General features: G+C 36.4%; 1 protein-coding gene across 3 annotated transcripts in view; it reads right to left on the bottom strand.

Annotated features, from left to right (window-relative positions):
• Positions 1–4,036: 4,036 nt before the first annotated feature.
• Positions 4,037–18,187, bottom strand: part of NAB1 (NGFI-A binding protein 1) — a 45,677-nt gene continuing 31,526 nt past the window's right edge. For 2 of the 3 annotated variants that reach the window (XM_012812759.2, XM_023508087.1), the window contains 4 exons: positions 13,340–13,429; positions 11,702–11,864; positions 10,337–10,453; positions 4,037–6,541 (listed from right to left, as the gene is read on the bottom strand). In XM_012812759.2, the coding sequence (XP_012668213.1) occupies positions 6,453–6,541; positions 10,337–10,453; positions 11,702–11,864; positions 13,340–13,429 (459 nt within the window). In that variant the 3' untranslated portion in view covers positions 4,037–6,452. The remainder of the gene's footprint in view (positions 6,542–10,336; positions 10,454–11,701; positions 11,865–13,339; positions 13,430–18,187) is intronic. The other variant, XM_023508086.1, reaches the window with a different exon arrangement.

The following is an 18,187-nucleotide window of genomic DNA, read 5'->3' as shown; positions in this document are numbered from 1 at the left end:
GCCTGTGGTCCCAGCTACTTGGGAGGCGGAGGCAGGAGACTCACTTGAGCCCAGGAGTTGGAGGTTGCTGTGAGCTTTGATGCTACAGCACTCTACCCAGGGGGGACAGCTTGAGGCTCTGTCTCAAAAAAAAAGAATATAAGCCTCAGTTTTAGATCATTTGCTTTTCAAGGTAGACCTAGTTCCTGTCTTTTTTATAAGGGATTATAGACAAAAGTGACCTTTTTCTCATGTAAACCTACTTTTATTACGTACATGGTTAAAGTCATAGGAAGTGAAATCCTCTCTTCTCATTTTAAACATGACCTATATTAAAATTGTTCTTCTCTTCAAATTAGGTAAACTCCGATCTGTTTCACCTTGAATGTTAAGTTTTAAAAGTGGAACTTGCCTTTTATTATCCTGAGAATTGGAGTTAATTACGTGGCTGTAACATTCCTGTCCATCTTATTAAACTGTCTTATTGCCTTCTCATCAGTAAAAATCAGAAAGATATGGTCCAATTTGAGACTTAGCCAATATATACAAAAGAAATTCATACAATGAATGCATGGACATGTTCTGATGGTAGAAACACTGGCTGAATTTGGAAGAGAAAATGACCTATTCCATTTAAACTGTTGATGGATCCTTTAAAAAAATAAAAAATAAACCATTGATGGAAAACATCCTTACATTACATTATCAAGGTCCCGAGGATGTAAAAGTATGTATTTCTTGGGGAAACATAATTAAAATGATGACTCTGCAGAGCCTACAGTGTGAGAATAGGCTACCACAGAAATCACTTTTGTCTTCTGGGAAGGATAATAGCAGGGTATGGTGCTAGACCACAGATGTTTGGTTTGACAGTTCACAGTTGAAGATGGCAGGTAGCTTCAGAAAATTACAAAATGCCTCATCTGAGCCCATTACCCGTAAGATTCCACCTACGTATGCACAACTTAAGTATCTTCCTACATACTCAAACCTAAGTGACCTGCCAGTATAGGGCGTCTGCGACAGTTATAAGAGAATGGCCTGCTTGCTTAGGATCATGTGTGGGTGTTGAGCACGACACTTTAAACATAAATTTATGAGGTGTAAACTTTAAATGCAAAGATGACTCATAAGGTTTCAGAATGTATAAATATGAAGCACATTCTAATTTATACCATGCCTGGTGCTCACCCAGAGCAAAACTAGCTTGGATTGATTAGCAAATTGTTTGGACTACCAGGAAATTCACAAAATGGGCCACTCTTAGTAAGTTAATGAGAAAAAATCTTGGGTTCATGATTTTAGTATTTTCGTGGCACTACCATCTTGAACCAATGTTTTGTACTTACTCTACATTTGATAACGTTATGTTTTGATGGTAACTTTCAACTGTCACTACTTCTCTGTGACTGTGAAGCAGAAAGTTGATTCTTTTGAGAAATAATGGAAAACTTATTAGAGGGAAATTGTATAATAAAGTGAAAAGATTAAAAATTCTGAAACTTAAGTCTTCAGTTTTTCTATCAATGTAGAATGCACTGTGTAGAAGATTTTAAAACATCTTACTGAAAAGTAAGACATTCTTTAAGACATTTAATGATTAAGTAAATTAACGTGCATTAAATGTAAAGTCAACAAAAATTGAGATACTTTCTTACTGAAGTGTCTTGATTATCACAATTAGTATACGATGTACACCAAACCATCACATTGTACACTTAAATACTACTTTGTCAATTAAATATTTTAAAATTAAAGAGAATATAGAAAAATCATGGCAACTAAGCATTTCATACAGATGTGAAATAACTAAGATTAGTATTTTATGTGATTCATTTCTTCCTTATTTGAGGGTTTTATCCAATTACTATAAAAAGGTCACAAAAATTGCCTTTAAGATGAACTGGTAGAAATGGAACCTTTAACACGACAGGAGCAATACTTTGGAAGTAACTTAGCTGCCAGAGAAATAACTTTGGAAATAGTGATGAAATAGTCAGACACAGCCAGGAGACCCAGAATTCAACAGGATATTGTTTTAAGGCTTAAGAATTGTATGATACTAGTAGATGGGAAGAATATAAACAAAGGAGCTTGAGTAACCTATTTTGTAAATGGAACCAATTACATAGTTCCCTTAAAAGTGATTAAAATCTGCTAAATTTAACAGATAGAAAAAAATTGTAAGTGGAAGTGAAAACCTTAAGCACTGTAAGTTTTTGGATTCTAACTTGAATAATTATGAACTTTAAAAACTTTTTTTTTCTTGGCAGTTTTGGCCAGGGCCAGGCTCAAACCCACCACCCCTGGTATATGGGGCTGGCACCCTACCCCTTGAGCCACAGGCACCACCCTTAAAAAAATAAATTTCTGATTCATCTTTCCTACACAAAAAATAAAAGCACCGTTGAGGTGATCTTCAAAGAATAATTTTCATTAAGTCAGGAGAAACAGATGCCAAAGTAAGGATCTAACTATTGTAGACCGAGAAAAATCCTAGCCCTGGCATTTAGCTTTTGATCACTTATATGTGAAATAAAATCATTTTACAGGGTCACTAAGGAAATAGTTAACAGCAAGGTTTTTGAGATTAAATTGTATTTATAATAAAAATTAATGTCAAGACATTGGATCATACATTTATTAATTTTGGAGGCCCACTTAGAATATCATTTATGAGGACACCCACAGATAATAATAAATAAGCTTGGATTCCCTAAAACGCCACCCATGTGCAGCTGGACCACAAGGTAGTTTTTAGTTAAATAGCAACTACCATATTTGGTCATATCCTTCAGGGTGTTACAAACATAAATGCTCATTCCTAACTTCAGCTATTTACTAATTGATTATTTATGTCCTAAAAGAGACAGACCTCCTGGTTTCATTAGGCTGATCTTGGTTTTCTTTCGAAGACTCAATCAATGTAGTACATGAAGTGAAGACGCAAGCAAAATGGGTATTGTGTTAATAATACTTAACCATTTGAGTAGCCAAGTGAGCAGACCATATGTTAGGAAATTCCCTGCCATTTATTTAGCTCTTCAGCCTTAAATACTGTTAACTATAATTGTGGAGGTATACTAGGTACTAGGAGCCTCATAATCACAAAATCTTAAAAAAGTGTTTATCCAAGTGGTTTTCCTAATTAAGGATAGATGAAAAAAGCACCCTTCCCCCGTCTTTTGACAATTCAACGGGATTGTCAAGAGAATTATTACCCTAAGCAAGCAGATCTAACTGGTATTCAGCTTCAAAATAAAACCACAATTTAACCACACCCACCAAAAATAAAAAAAGGTGGCCTTAAAACGAAATGTACTACCATTACGGCTTTTTATCAAATCTTGCCTCTTAAAGTTAACTGTTTCACTCAACAAGTGTGAATGTGCTTTTTCCTTCACCTGTGAAGTGCCTATTAGTCCACTACCGCAACGTCTAAGTAATACACAATGCACTTAAATGTCAGCTCCTTATTCACACCACGGATGTAACACACTAAAATCTGTATTTTATGTGAGGGTTAGTTCCCTTCCAACTAGGCTTTCAAAGGGCAAGAATCATATTTCACCTGTGGCCTTCACCCTCAAGCTGACACCTACCATAGTGCTTGACACAGTGAAGCTCTTCATTAGTCTATAGAAATCATCCAATAAAATTTTGTCACAAGGCTTTGTCCTAGTTCTCCACTACAGGTTAACTCAATTTCATGTTATTAACCTGTAGTACTGAGGCTAAATCACATTAATGTTTTACAAACATGTAATGTCACAAATGTTAAATCCTAAAGAGCCTCCTTTTATTTATTAATTTAGTTGGTTAGACCTAGTGGGTTTTTAAACAATTTTATAAACTTCTCATGAATGAGAACAATATATTGACTGCTCTCTTTTTAAGTCAACTGGGAACCTGTTTACCAAATAACTTTTTCAAAATGAAGGTCGCTGACAGCAACATTTAGCAAAAGCTCCTGTCCCTTATTCTCAAGCCCAGCCCAAACAATCAGATAAGGGAGGCAGAGGGGGTTAACATGCAGAAAGTGTTGTAAACATAAACATGTGAGGCACAGAAAATCTTTATTGCCACAGGAAGCAAGTGCACTCGTCCCACCTCACCAACAGCTTAAAGAGTCACAAAAACATAGACTTCACACAATAGAGTAACACAGACTAGGGCAGAAATGGTCCCTTGGACTATATTGGCTGTAATACTGAGGTAACCGATTGACCTTGTTCAGTGAAAATACCTCTAACAAAATGAAAAAAATCAACTAGGTATAACATCTGATTCATATATACAATTCAAATAAAAATATATATTATTTGCTTTAATGTATAGCAAGTTTAATACATTAGTGTTTACAAAATAAAAACTGTATTCTACTGAAGTTTTTCTTGTGCTTCCTCCTTATGACTAAGCTCGAAAGACTGCAAAAGTATGATAATGATACTTAAGGAAACTTATTTATGGATTTAAAGATGCAATTTGTGGGTCCACAAAAGATGGATAAATGTAAGTTTGGAAGAAGGCTGCATCTTTAAAAACTGTTGCTTATTAAAATCTACAAACTTGAACTGTAAGACACAACTAAAAAAAAAAACCCACAAAATTTCTCAAAGTAGATTAGAATACAGGAAACGTTTCATGAAACTACTGAGATACTAACCAGTGCTATGGCTAATATTAAAAACTGAACAGTCTATTTAAATTGTACTCATACTATTTCTACACACAGTAAACAATACAACCACGATAATCAACCTCAAGCTAGCAACAAAGTTGCAAGGTCCATAAGAAGCTTCTTCAGTGAGCAAAACGCTATGGTACAATTAAAACATTTAGGAAGGGAAAAAAACCTTTTAATGGTATAAAAGTTGTTTACTGGTGTTTCTACTGTAAAGCTCTTCTACAAACCAAAATGAAAAAGCAATTATATCTGTGACAGTGATCTGAGACTACAGTGCAGACATTTCATCTAACATTTGGCTGACAAATTTTAGTATAACAGATTATGACTTAATATTTGTTAACCCGGTTTTGATCTAGAGCTGAACTGAAAACAAAAAATACATATTCCATGTCAATACACTCTTCTTGGCAACACCTGGGTTTAGATCAATCTGTAGGATGTAGACAAAGCTGTCAAATTATCTTCTCTTAAACCAACAGAAAAAGTGTGTATCGGCAGATATTGTTTTTTTTTAACCACTGTAGAGTCGGATGTGAAATTCTCTTAAGTACACAAGTGTATTAACATTCAAGCACACTCCCCACATATACAAATACACACAGTCCATAAATAGGGGGAATTAAAAACATACTGTCAAGATGAATTAAAAAAAAAAACTGCATTCACAATCTGTAAGGTGTACAAAAATGACATTCTAAAATAAATAATGAGGATAGGTGTCAACTCAACTTCCACAGAAATATGCTTGCAGATGTGGATGCAGTGATTGCCCACAGGTGTGGTAGGTCGGTGGCAAGACATCCCCCAGTGAAAGCATGTAGTCTCTCTGACTCTCGTATATAGAGAAGAATGGCTGGAGATTTTATAAAACGGTACTTAATCTATTATAGTCTTTGTTAACAGGCACCATCTTTATCACATGTAGGGTTAATTTACTGTTTTAATCTATTTAACACACTCTGAAATATCAATATTTAAGTCAAACCTCTTAACACATTGGTCCACTTTCTTTAAGTTGTCCACAAAACAGCTTCCTATCTTTAGACACATCTTAAGTAGCTATTAACACAATCTGAGTCAATCAGTTAAGAACTATTTTCTACTCTATTGCTCATCTTTTTAACTTTCCTCCAATATTTATTATGTAAATGTGCACTGATAAGCAGATATTACATGAATAAATGCTATACATTTCCTGTTAGACAAAAAACAGTTTTATCAAATATTAAATCCACAATATTTTCCTTGGTTTAAATTGAGTATTTGCTCTCCTTTTTTCCATAGTTACTGCAACCTTGCCAATAACTACATCACTTAAGCTTTCTTTTTACATAATCGCAGAGATTCTAAATTCTGACGTAAATGTTTATGCTAAATACACAAAGTAGACAAAATTTCAAGTAAAATAAATTGTATTCATGTCTATTGGACCAAACGGGTCTCAATATCTAGATTTTACTTCTATAAATTAAACAAACACATTGTACATTCTTAAATAATGAGTGCTTACAATATTAATTTGTAAGACTTTCCACATAAAGGACTTACACAGGAATGTTAATGGGTCAATATTTCAGTTACAGATTGCAACACTCTTGGTTTTATTTTGTGCCCGTTGTTTTATCTTCCTGGTTTCCACTGACTGCTCTATCAGTCCTTATGCTTTGGCTATGAAATCTGTTTGAGCTGAATGAGGCAACACTGGTTATTAAGGCTTATTTCTATGATGGAGTATTATCCTTAAATCTGATGCCATTTCCAGAGAACAGTGAGAGAATCACAGCTATCTTGAATCTTCCGGCTCTGTTTTGATGACTTTCTTTTCTAAGGTAAAAGCTGAGTGAGGGTAGTCTTTTAAAATCCCAAGGCTCTCTGCATAAAAATGGAAACATAAACTCTGTTAATTTTTTTACATCAATGAACTACAAAAATCAAAGTTATAAAACCCACCAAATTTCACAGCAAATAGTATCAATTATTCATGATTCTTTACTTCCAATTGTATAATTTTTGTTTATAGAGTGAGAAGTAATAACTCAGATTTTTGATTTAAATTCCACCTCTGCCATACTAGCTATATACATATCTGGGTAAGTTACACAACTCTGAGCCTTAGTGTCTTCATCTATAAACTGGCATAGTACTTACAATAAAGTGGCATGAGAGCAAAATAAAGAAATGCACATAAAACACTTAGCATAGAAAGCATATCAATTTTAACTTAATGCTTGGTCCAACATAGTAAATAAATAAAAGAGTTAAGTGTGGCGTGTCATGCCTGTAACCCCAGCAACTCAGAGACCCAGGCAGGAGGAGGGCTCTGGCAGCTCAGGGAGGAGGATAACTCCAGACTGAGTCCAGCCTGGGAAATAGTGAGACCCCCACCACTAAAAAAATTTTTTATATTAGCTGGATGTGGTAGCTGCTTGAGAGGCAAAGGTGGGAGGATCCCTTAAGGCCAGGATTTTGAGATCAGCCTGAATAACACAGAGAGACCACCATCTCTAAAAATAAAAAATAAAAATATTTAATTAGCTAGGTGCAGTGGCATGTATTGTAAACACAGCTACTCCAGAGGCTGAGGTGGGAAGCCCAGGTGTTCAAGGCTGCAATGAATTATGATTGTGTCACTACACTCTAGCCCCTAGATGACAGAACAAGATCCTGTCTCTTAAAAAAAAAAAAGTGTATATATATATATATATATGTACACACACATACACACAGACTCATACATATTTGTGTGTTTATATAGTAATACTGATCACTCACATATAATCATTGTTGGTTAAAATACCATCAATGAAGACATAAGAAAAACACCTCCAATGGTTAAATCTGAAACTATTTTAAAAATTTCTTATAGTAATGACATATTAAGATTGGAGAAACAGGGTTAAATACACAAAGACTACTTTCATAAGAAATCATTCCACTGCCTTGTCACAGGGAGAGCCCTGTTGGAGGCTGTACACGTCAGACCATGTGCCCATATGCACAAATGGACTCTGCTGGCCATATTTTCAATAAAAACAAGCCCCTTTCGGGCTGTGGCTCTTAAAAAAAAAAAAAAAGAAATCATTCCGTGGAGTTACATGTATATAGTTTTTCAATCACACAAACTGAGGTAGATAGGGTGACTTCTCAGCAGGGTGCCCCGCCTCAATCCTGTGGTATTCAGGGCGCGCTTAGAGACAGATAATCCCCGGGGACAGGGGCGTGTTCTTCAAAACCACGGAAAACAACCCAGAGGCACAGCACAGGCTGGACTAGCTAGGCCTATGCATTGGAGAGTCAATAGATGAGAGGGGATTAAACTCTGAATAGCTAGTTAGATTAAGAAACCTGGTTCAATAGAATTCGCTTCCTCCTCCCCCTTTATTTAAATATACCAATTTACCAAACCTCTGCCGCTTACCCATTCTCTCTCTGTCCAGTCTTCCTGGGAACCTGGGATTCTTTCAACCCTATCTTTTGCATATGCACCGTTCTTGGAAATCAATATAAGCCTTCTGAAGAGGCCAAAGAGGGGCTGCGTTTTCTCTGTCTTACTACTCACCCTGAGTTAACGTACACCCTTCTCCAGGCACTTTCAGACCTTGTTTTAAACTCACGCATTTTGCACATTTTCGGCATCGTTTTCCCAGCTGGCATTCAAACCAGGTCAGGGTTTGTGCAACCCTCCCTCCAGACATAAAACACTACAGAATGACAACATAACGTGACCTTTATATGAAGTACTGATACAGAGAAATACACAAGGGCAACAAAGTTCCTGAACTCATCCTAGAGAAAGTGTTACTGACCTCACTGCTGCATATCACTACGGTCACCTTCACAGTACTCCCCTTGACCACCTGGTGACGTAGGGATATTCAGCAATGAAGTATGGAGCATTTTTTCTAGGATGAGTTCCTGAATTTAATTTCAGACCTCATGTAACAACAGTTCTGATGGCTATTCCAGAAAAAGAGCTCCAAAATTGCTTTGAAAAGTGGACTAGGCACTTGTATCAGTACATAGCTTCCCACGGGGAGTACCTCAAAGGTGACTGTAGGCAACGAGGCATACAGCACTTTTTCTAGGGAAAGTGCCAACATTTGTGTGCACATATACATACCTTACAATGATCTTATTATAGAAAGGTAACCAATACTAACAGCTCATGTGAAACCAGGTAGCTCAATGTATGAATTTATCCTCTCTAAATAGGAGGCCATTTTAAATTGGCCTAAGAATAAGAAAAATAGCAGCTACCTTTTTATTGAATTCCTGGTGAGATGTACAATTTACGTACATGGCCTTGTTTAATCCTCATAACTATCTTAACGAGGTAGAAATTATTTTTATTTTATGGATAAAACAACTGAGGAACAGAGAGTCAAGTAACTCAGTTAGGGTTAATCCAGTCAAATACCAGTGCTAAGATCTGGACAGAGGTTTGTACTATATGAAACCTGTATTATTTCTACACAATTAAAAAAAAAAAGGCATCCCCTTTATTTCGTTCTACACAAAACCCTCGCTCAACTATCTATTTCTATGTAACAGAGATATAAAACCTTAGCGCAACTAAAACTGTGTAACAGAGATACATGATGAGACACATTATCAATGTAACTGATTTCTTTTAATATTATCTTTAAAGGAATGTAAATTGGTAGAAAATGGTTTTGTTTATTAAAAAACTTTAAAGAATAGATCTTTCCTTTAAAGAAAAACTTCTAAATAAGGACTACTCTGTCCACTGACTTATGATACAAATTTAGACCCATAATCTTATCTGGCCTCAGCTCCTTTATCTATAACGTCAGTGACTTACATTAAATGACTCCCTTCAAGTTACTTTAACTGAAAGACTGAATGATACTAGACTCTTTCAATGGAGCTGATCTCTTATACTTTTTAATTTTCCCTAACTTACTTTCTTTGGGTAAAAATAGTTAAACATCCTAACTATAATGGTGAGCTGCTTATCTTGTTATAAAATTCAGTTTACTTCTGAAATGTGATTATCATGCCCAAAATGTATTTGCATGAAAATTTTAGATTTTGGTACACAAGATTTTCTCAGTGTGAGAGCAAACGGTGAGTCTATCAATTTCAAGGATGGACTCCCTTTTCTGGCAGTAACACAATTCAAACTAGCCATTTACTATTCAGTTTGAACTTTTGTGTTAAAGTTACCATTCATGTTCAATAGCTTATCAAAATAATCTCAACCTACATGAATTTTCCCTGTCATTCTTTGGAATACTAAGTTCTCAAAAAAGATTGGCTAGTGTTATGGCAATCTACCATTTCCAAGGGGAGAAAAATTGATGGTGGAGCATCCCTTATCCAAAATGCTTTGGATCAGAAATGCTTTGGATTTTTTTAAATTTTGGAATATCTGCACTATCTGCACTATCTGTATTTAATGGATTGGCATCTCAAATCTGAAAATCCAGAATCCAAAATGTTCCAGTGGGCATTTCCTTGAGCATAATTTCAGTGCTTAAAAAGTTTTGGGTTACAGAGCATTCTGAATTTCAGATTTTCTGATTAGAGATATTCAATCTATAGTAACATTGTTAGTAATGACATTTTCTGGGAGGGGGAGGAACAGTGGGAGTACGAGAAAAGAATCTAAAGATGCTTTTACCCAATCACATACCACATTCTCACCTGATGAGTGGGACTTTGTCTCACTTGAGTAAAGTCTGCTCAGCTCCCCATCCACCACAAAATGATGGGGTTGTCTGTTCTGTAAATTAGGCATTCGGAGATTCAATGGTCTTTCCCCTAATGAAAAGAAAAAAAACCCCAAAATATGAATAATATTAAAAACACAACATGCTTTTCATTAAAAATAAGTTTTCAAAAACTGCCTCAACACTCCTTAGGAAAGGGGTGAGGAACGTCAGCAGGCACTGAAAAGTTCAAATAATAGTTGGAAAAAAACATTTATACACCAAATCATATTCTGTCATAAACTGAATTATCCTGGTGTCATAAATTAGAGTCATAAAATCTTTCATAATTGCCTTTGCTTCCTAACCGCTCAGGATAATTGGAGACGTTAAATAAGACCTCACCTAAAAAGTTTCTGTCATATTTTAAAAAGGAAGAACTTTCTTCTCCTCTAGTACTCCAATCTGCTGACATGGTTGGAGAATGATTATTAAGATGATATTCCTACTAAGAAATCTTTTCTTTCTGTTTATTTATTTTTTTTACAGTAGTAACCACTCTGTAGAAGTGGTTTTTTATATACATAGAGACACAATATATAAAAGGAAGGCACTAAAAATTATTGTTTTTCTTCAAACACTTATTACTATTTGAAACTAGAGGACATATTCAGACACTGTACATCTCCCTCCACTACAGCGTAAGCTCCGAGTGAGCAGGACTTGTCTGGTTCACTGCTGCCTCTTCAGAGCCCATGGGCATATGTGGAACACAGAAAACGCTAAAGAAAAATCTGTTGAAAGAGTAGTAAATAACAATGACTCGGGATTTTCTTCATGAGGACATGAAATAATTTTCTGAATATTAAAAATACTCATCAATCATGTAACTTTCAAAAGGTAAGAGTTATTCTGTCATAATACTTTAGAAGCAGTTACCATATTCTCTCAACAACCAAATTTGTTATAAATCACCCAAATCTGTTTCTGAAGTCTAAAAATACATGAAGTTTTAGCCATTTTAAAAAGGATAAACATGTTTATCCATGGAATCTGCTTATTTGGGAAAAAAATGATTTGTATTGTTTATATCTCCCAATCTTAGTCACTCATGCTTCATAAAATAATATCTCCATCACACAGGCAACTATTGTTTATAAATAATGAAGTTTAGAAAATACAATAATTAAAACTGCCAGAATGAATTCTTTCCCTTCTAGAGAGACAACTTAAAAATTAATCTTTATAAAGAACTTGTCATCTTAACTTGTCATGATTTAAAACTCAGCCATGTTTTCCAGTTTCACTTTGAAGTGCACACAGCAGTGGCTCTAAAGGCACAGACACTCTGAAGATGTACCTTGTCCATCTGAGTTCTCAGCGGGCAAGCCATTAGGACTGTGCTCTTCGGAGTTCTGCCGGTAGAGTCCCACAGACAGTCTTCTCTCGTCACGCTGCAGTCTCTCATAGCCAGCTTGGGCGCAGAGGAACTCCATCTGCTTTGCCATCACCTTTTCAGGCTGCTAGTAAGTAAAGCAAAAAATAAAATCAGCAACTAAAACATTCTAGATTTTTTAATGGTTTAATGATGCCAATTTCAGATTCCAGCAAATATATTTAGTATTCATTAAAATTAGTTCACACTTCATGTGGAATACACGTTCCATAAATATGCATAGATGTCTATGTCATCATGTTAATATATAAAATGCTGGATTTTGTACAAAAGAAAAAAGTTTCATCTCAAGCCTATAAAAAGAATTTCATTTCAGCTCAAAAGCAACATAACCTTAGTTTTGTTTTCCAAGGTACCGAGTCCTTTAAAGAATTTTTTAAAAGGAAATCTAAGAGCAACAGCAACATCTGCTATAAACTGCTTCTAACACATAGGGTGAAATCTCGGCATTTTTATTTTAGAATCTGGCACTACAGAGACTCTGATATGATGACAGTATGTTTGGGGGAGAAAAGGTGTAAAACGGGTGTCTAGAAGAATAAGACAAACACCCTCCCACTAAAATTAAACAATGCAAATTATGCAGAAAAATATCAGTGCCAACCTTCATCATGAAATTGCAATATTTCCCAGCCAATCACAAAAAGACATGTTTTAAAATGTACAATTAGCTAGCTGACATAAAAGTTTATTTCTAGATGTGTACTGCTCTAAGGTACTTATATGTGATATTCAAAGCAATGTATTTATAATATTTTGCCACAGAGTTAATAGTCAAAAGCACAGACATAAATCACTAGCATGCTACATAAAACAGTACATGAAATCTGCTACATAAAACTGCCTACAAAAAGTCCTGATTCGAAAAATTAAAAATCAATAGGTATATTCTTACCATTGAGTTAAAGGAAAAAATGAAAATAAATAAGAAACTAATCAATAGGTGGAGTATCTAATTCATAAGAGTCAACAGGACACTTAATACTACTTTTCTGAATGCATGTAAACTAAATCAAAATTAACCGTAACTTCATTTCATCTGAACTTGTTACTAATTAGTTGAAAATTTTTCAATAAGCAAAAACAAAACTTGGCAGTACTGTGACCAAAACCAAGTTACCAAGCTTAACATAACAAGTTTTCAATATATATGAATTGTAATGATTTAACGATGGTTACAATGTTGACTATTAATATTTTATTGAGAACTACTACTATTTTTCTCAGAGATACTGCACATAGCCATAGTCAACAATGGCTGGGTTTACGGATATCAAATTGCTTAAGTTTACTTGGCAATCTGTCTCAGTTCCTACATATCTGCAAAGAGTAAATAAATAGCACTGTATCAGATTCTGTTCATAAACCAAATCAAGTCATTATTGCTATCTTGTTGATACAGCTGTGGATCAGATGATGTCATAAAAACAACCAGAAATAAATTCCGTCCTCAGACACTTAAAACTGAAACTAAGCAAAGCAGTCATTTATTTTTTAACCTACAGATACTATTATGAAATAATAATTGGCAGTTTATGTTACCTGCGAACTAAGAGCTGCCAGTTCTTCACTCTTAGCTCTCGCCTGCTGGAAGAGTGTTTGCACAGAATCCTGGAAATCTGGAAACCCATCCTGTGGGTCAAATAACAAGATCATTATATTTAGAGTTTGTAAATAATACCAGAAAACAAAGAAAACTACCTTAATCCCACTCTCTGAATAATCATGATTAAGATTTTAATCCAAAAAATGATAGGATAACCTATTTAGACTATTGTGAGGATCAAATGAGAGAAAGCCAATGAGATAACACCTGTACCAAGCAGTAACTACTAAGTAGGCATATCAATACATACTAACTTCTTGTTTTAAATAGGGTGTCCGTGAGAGCACTGTATTACTGTACGATAATTCAACTTAAATTACTTCCACTTCATACTTTATATGTATACCACCTACTACGTGTTCGCATTTTTTTTCTTTGTCTGCTTATTGCTCCACATGAACTTTGTCACTACAAAACATCAGTGTAGCATGGTTTTAGTAATTTTAGTAAAAGCTACTAAAGGACTCCTCACAGAAATTATCATTAACAACTCTAAAACATGTACATTTACTTTGAAATCAAATGTCTGACAAACTGAGGGTGAATCATTAAAAACCAAAGTTCTTAAAATATACAGAAAAAAGATGTAATAACAAAATATTTTACCTTGAGATAAAAAACAGTGGTTCAAAAATTTTCCCTCATCAGGATCTTCTAAAAAAATTATTTCTCCACTACAACTATGTTTTCAAATATTTTATCTATCAAAATTCATTTCTAAGAAATAATTAATTTGCTATTTTTTAAAATTCAAAGTCATGAAATAAAATAAGCGGAGTCAAGAACAAATAAGATTCACATCTTGAGATAGTCTTATATAGCTTTATGGCAAGTCAGTATACAATCAGCAGTTTTAAAGTATTGAAAATAGTCACCCTTCTAGGTCTCTATATTGGCTTACAGAAATAATCATCATACGACACAGAGTAAGATAAATGAAGAGTACTTTTTCTTAGTCATTCCATTGTTCTTCTAAGAATTTATTTAGACCTAAACATCTAACCTTCTCTTTAGCAAAGCCTCCTTCACATTCTGAAGTACAACGAGGTATGCTAGTAGAAGACTCAGAGCACCAACACCAGCAGCTATAATTTTTCAGGAGCCTATAATGTGTCAGTCCCTATGTTCTATATGTTATGCACAGTATCTCATTTAATCCTCACCACAAACAATACTCGGTTTCCTTCATTTCATAGTTACAGCCACTGGCTTCAAAACCTGTGTTCAATCCATAAATTCCTAGAGTTAACACCTTTATGACACAACAATAAGTACAGGCATTTCTCTTTTAACTGTTCTTCATTAGCTTTGGTTTTAGCTCTACGACTTGCACTGAATTCAAAACTCTATTCTATTTATTTGTTGTGATAGTGGGCAGATTATTTCATCTTTCTTTCCTCTTCTATAAAATGAGGATAACAAGAGTACTTGGCTAACTTATAGAATCTTTTTAAGGAAGCAAAAAATTCATGAAAAATATTTAGCATAATGCACTGCACAAAGAAATTACTCAGTAAATATTTATAACTGATATTTATTAAGCTCACCCCCAAAGCCACCAGATTTAATCAGTATAAAGTAGAGCATCTATAAATGACTTCCTGTATCTCTATAACACCGGGGGTGGGGAGGAGAGAAAAACTGACTTCCTTCAAGAGTGTAGACATCTTAGAAAATAGGGACCTAGATATGACCAGCCATACAATATTGAGTGCATTGACAGGGAACTGTCACTGGAAATCTAGCAACAGGTGTTCAACAAAAATGACTTGTTCACCTAGCTGGTTCATCCACTGTATTCTCTACAGGAATGCAGTGCAAATAGTATAGGCATGCCTCCTGCCCTCCTGACAAACACAGACTGGAGAGGGACATGGACCAAGATGTGCCAAAAATGGAACGGCTAAGAAAAAGTACTCTTTTCATGTGCCCTCACAGCAGAGGGGACTGTAGCAGAGGATTCCCAGAGGGCATGATGCCTAGGCTAAGGCTTACAGGGAACGAGCTCTCTAGGAAGAGGGAAGCTTATACAAAGGCTTGAAGGCAAAAGAGGAAGGCGCATTGTAGACGCTGGAAGTACTTAAAATAGGGAACTCACTGAGAAAGAGAGAGTGGTGATAGAAGTTGGACATGGAGGACCAGACTCTATGAGCCCTGTAAATTATGTTAAGATTTTAGATTTTATCTTTAACACAAAGAAAAACCATTGAAGGTCTTAAGAAAGAGACTGATCAGATCTGCATTTTAGAAAGCCCCATCCGAATGCTGCAAGTCGATGTATGAGGGTCCAGGATGGTGATGGGGAGACTGCTTAGAGGGCTGTGGTGAAGACGAGGAATTGTGGCCCACCCCTGGGTAGTGGCAGACACAACAGAGAAATAAGGCAACTAGGAGTCTGATGGTGACATTCACTAGAATAAGGAACCCTTAACCAGGAAGTTTGAGAGGGGCTGGAGAGTTGATAAATTTAGTTGGGGACATGTTGAGCTCATCTGCCAGTGAGACCTCCCACTAGGTAGATATGCCAGGTAACAAGAGCCCTGAGTATGGAGCTTGGTGTGGAATCAGGGCTAGAGATCAAGATCAGAAAGTCATCAGCATTGATAAGGATCCCCAGGAACCACAACATCTCAATATTGCTTCTAAAGGAACCTGCAGAAGGAGAAAGGAATGATCTCGTCTTTTCATGTTAGGAATCAGATGTGTAACCTCAGGCAAAAAAGTTAACCTCATTGTTTCCAGTGTTTCCAATGTCTAAATGGGGATTATGCCACCTGTTCTGTCTGCCCAGTAGAGATTTGTGGGGATTAAATGAAGTTACACAAATTGGTAAATCTTGGGAAAGTACACACTACCATACAAATAACATGATGGCACCACTGTCAGGATTATTAAACCACCCGAATGACTGCTGAAAAGCTGGAAGGGGAATTTCTAACTCTACATGTCAAAGTTTTTGAAAAATGGATAATTATCCATCATTAATAAAGAGAAATAAGAGCCTACAATAAATAACAACATCTAAAATCACCAGTGATCTCTCTGCACCTGAATATATTAGTTATTTTCATGACAGCTCATTGTGGATGGGCTAGCCTTTACTGCATGTCATACGAAGTAAATTTAAGGTATCCAAAAGATACATCTTAGAAATAAAAGGGAGATTATTCCCATGAAAGTTGTTTGGTACAGAACTTTTGTTTCCCAGGCTCCCGCTGTATCATGCTGTGAGCAATCTATTCCCGTGTCATATTTTTGGCTGCTGCCATTAATCACAGTGTTTCCGTGCTGATGAGACTCTGGATCTGACTGAGCACTGAGAAAATAAAAGCTATAATGTGGGATGCTGTTCATGACCTAAATTACTCTTATCCATTGGTCTCCACCCCCATTCCTCCTCACCCTTCCTGCCACACACTAGCAAGCTGCTGTCAAGCCACTGCTTGGCCGTCTCTAAATGACTTGTTACAGCAGATGTTCTCAGCCCCACATGTGCATTTTCTTTTTTTCTACTCACACTTTCTGTATGAATAGCATATTATAATGCTTCTGTTTTTCTGATCCAGAGGAAAGAGTCTACGCCAAACTAGACCAGCCTTCTTTTCAACAAGTTTAGTAACAGCGTAGGTGGATATTCTGACCCCCACCCCCACCCCACCCCCACACCGCTAGAACCGCTAGCAGATGTTTCCTCCAGGTCTTTTTCTTCAAGCGCAATTCTCCAACTTCCTGGGCTCTATTAACAAACCTCGTTTCTTTCATCCTGCTATCTCTGACTGCTTTGCACCCCCATCCCCCACAGGGTCAAGAATATTGTCACCTCCCATCTCTGCCTGGTATCCAGTAATTTCAGCATATGAACAAAACACAGATGAGACATAAGCACTCACAGTGCCTTTAGTCAGCAGCCACCCAGGACCCTGAGATGGGGAGCTTTCCATACCCTTCCTCCCTTCTAAGATGCTGCTTATAACACTGGAGTTAACGGCAGTTTTTTCCTGAAACTCAATGTATTCTTAGTGAAAAAGAAAAGATAGGACACCAGCCCAATATACTGAGGGTGGTGGGTTCGAACCTGGCGCCAGCCAAACTGCAACAAAAAACAGCCAGGCCTTGTGGCAGGTGCCTATAGTCCCAGCTGCTCAGGAGGCTAAAGTAAGAGAAACCCTGCTTCATCTGCTACCATACTCAGTGGAGGCTGCTGTGAGCCACCACGGCACTATACCAAGGGCAATAAAGTAAGACTCTGTCTCTAAAAAGAAAAAAGAAAAGATAATAACCGAATCCATCTTTAACTGATATATTAAAAAATTTAGAAGACAAGAGAGCAGGGGCATCTGGCTCCGCTCTCACAGCCACTGCAGTACATTGAGCTCCACAGAGACAGCGCTGGGGCAAGTGAGAGCCAGACAGGCACTGCGGGCGACTCTGTGCCGAGCTGAGGAAAAAAAACTAAACATGGGCAAAGGAGATCCTAAGAAGCCGAGAGGCAAAATGTCATCATCTGCATTCTTTGTGCAAACTTGTCGGGAGGAGCACAAGCAGCACCACCCAGATGCTTCAGTCAACTCAGAGTTTTCTAAGAAGTGCTCAGAAAGGTGGAAGACCATGTCTGCTAAAGAGAAAGGAAAATCTGAAGATATGGCAAAGGTGGACAAGGCTCGTTATGAAAGAGAAATGAAAACCCATATCCCTCCTAAAGAGGAAATAAAAAAGAAGTTCAAAGATCCCAACGCACCCAAGAGGTCTCCTTCGGCCTTTTTCTTGTTCTGCTCTGAGTATCG

Source organism: Otolemur garnettii, unplaced genomic scaffold (assembly GCF_000181295.1).
Source record: "Otolemur garnettii isolate 467f Iridium unplaced genomic scaffold, OtoGar3 scaffold00222, whole genome shotgun sequence".
Classification (NCBI taxonomy): Eukaryota; Metazoa; Chordata; class Mammalia; order Primates; family Galagidae; genus Otolemur; species Otolemur garnettii.
This window is presented reverse-complemented; position numbering and strand designations above follow the sequence as displayed.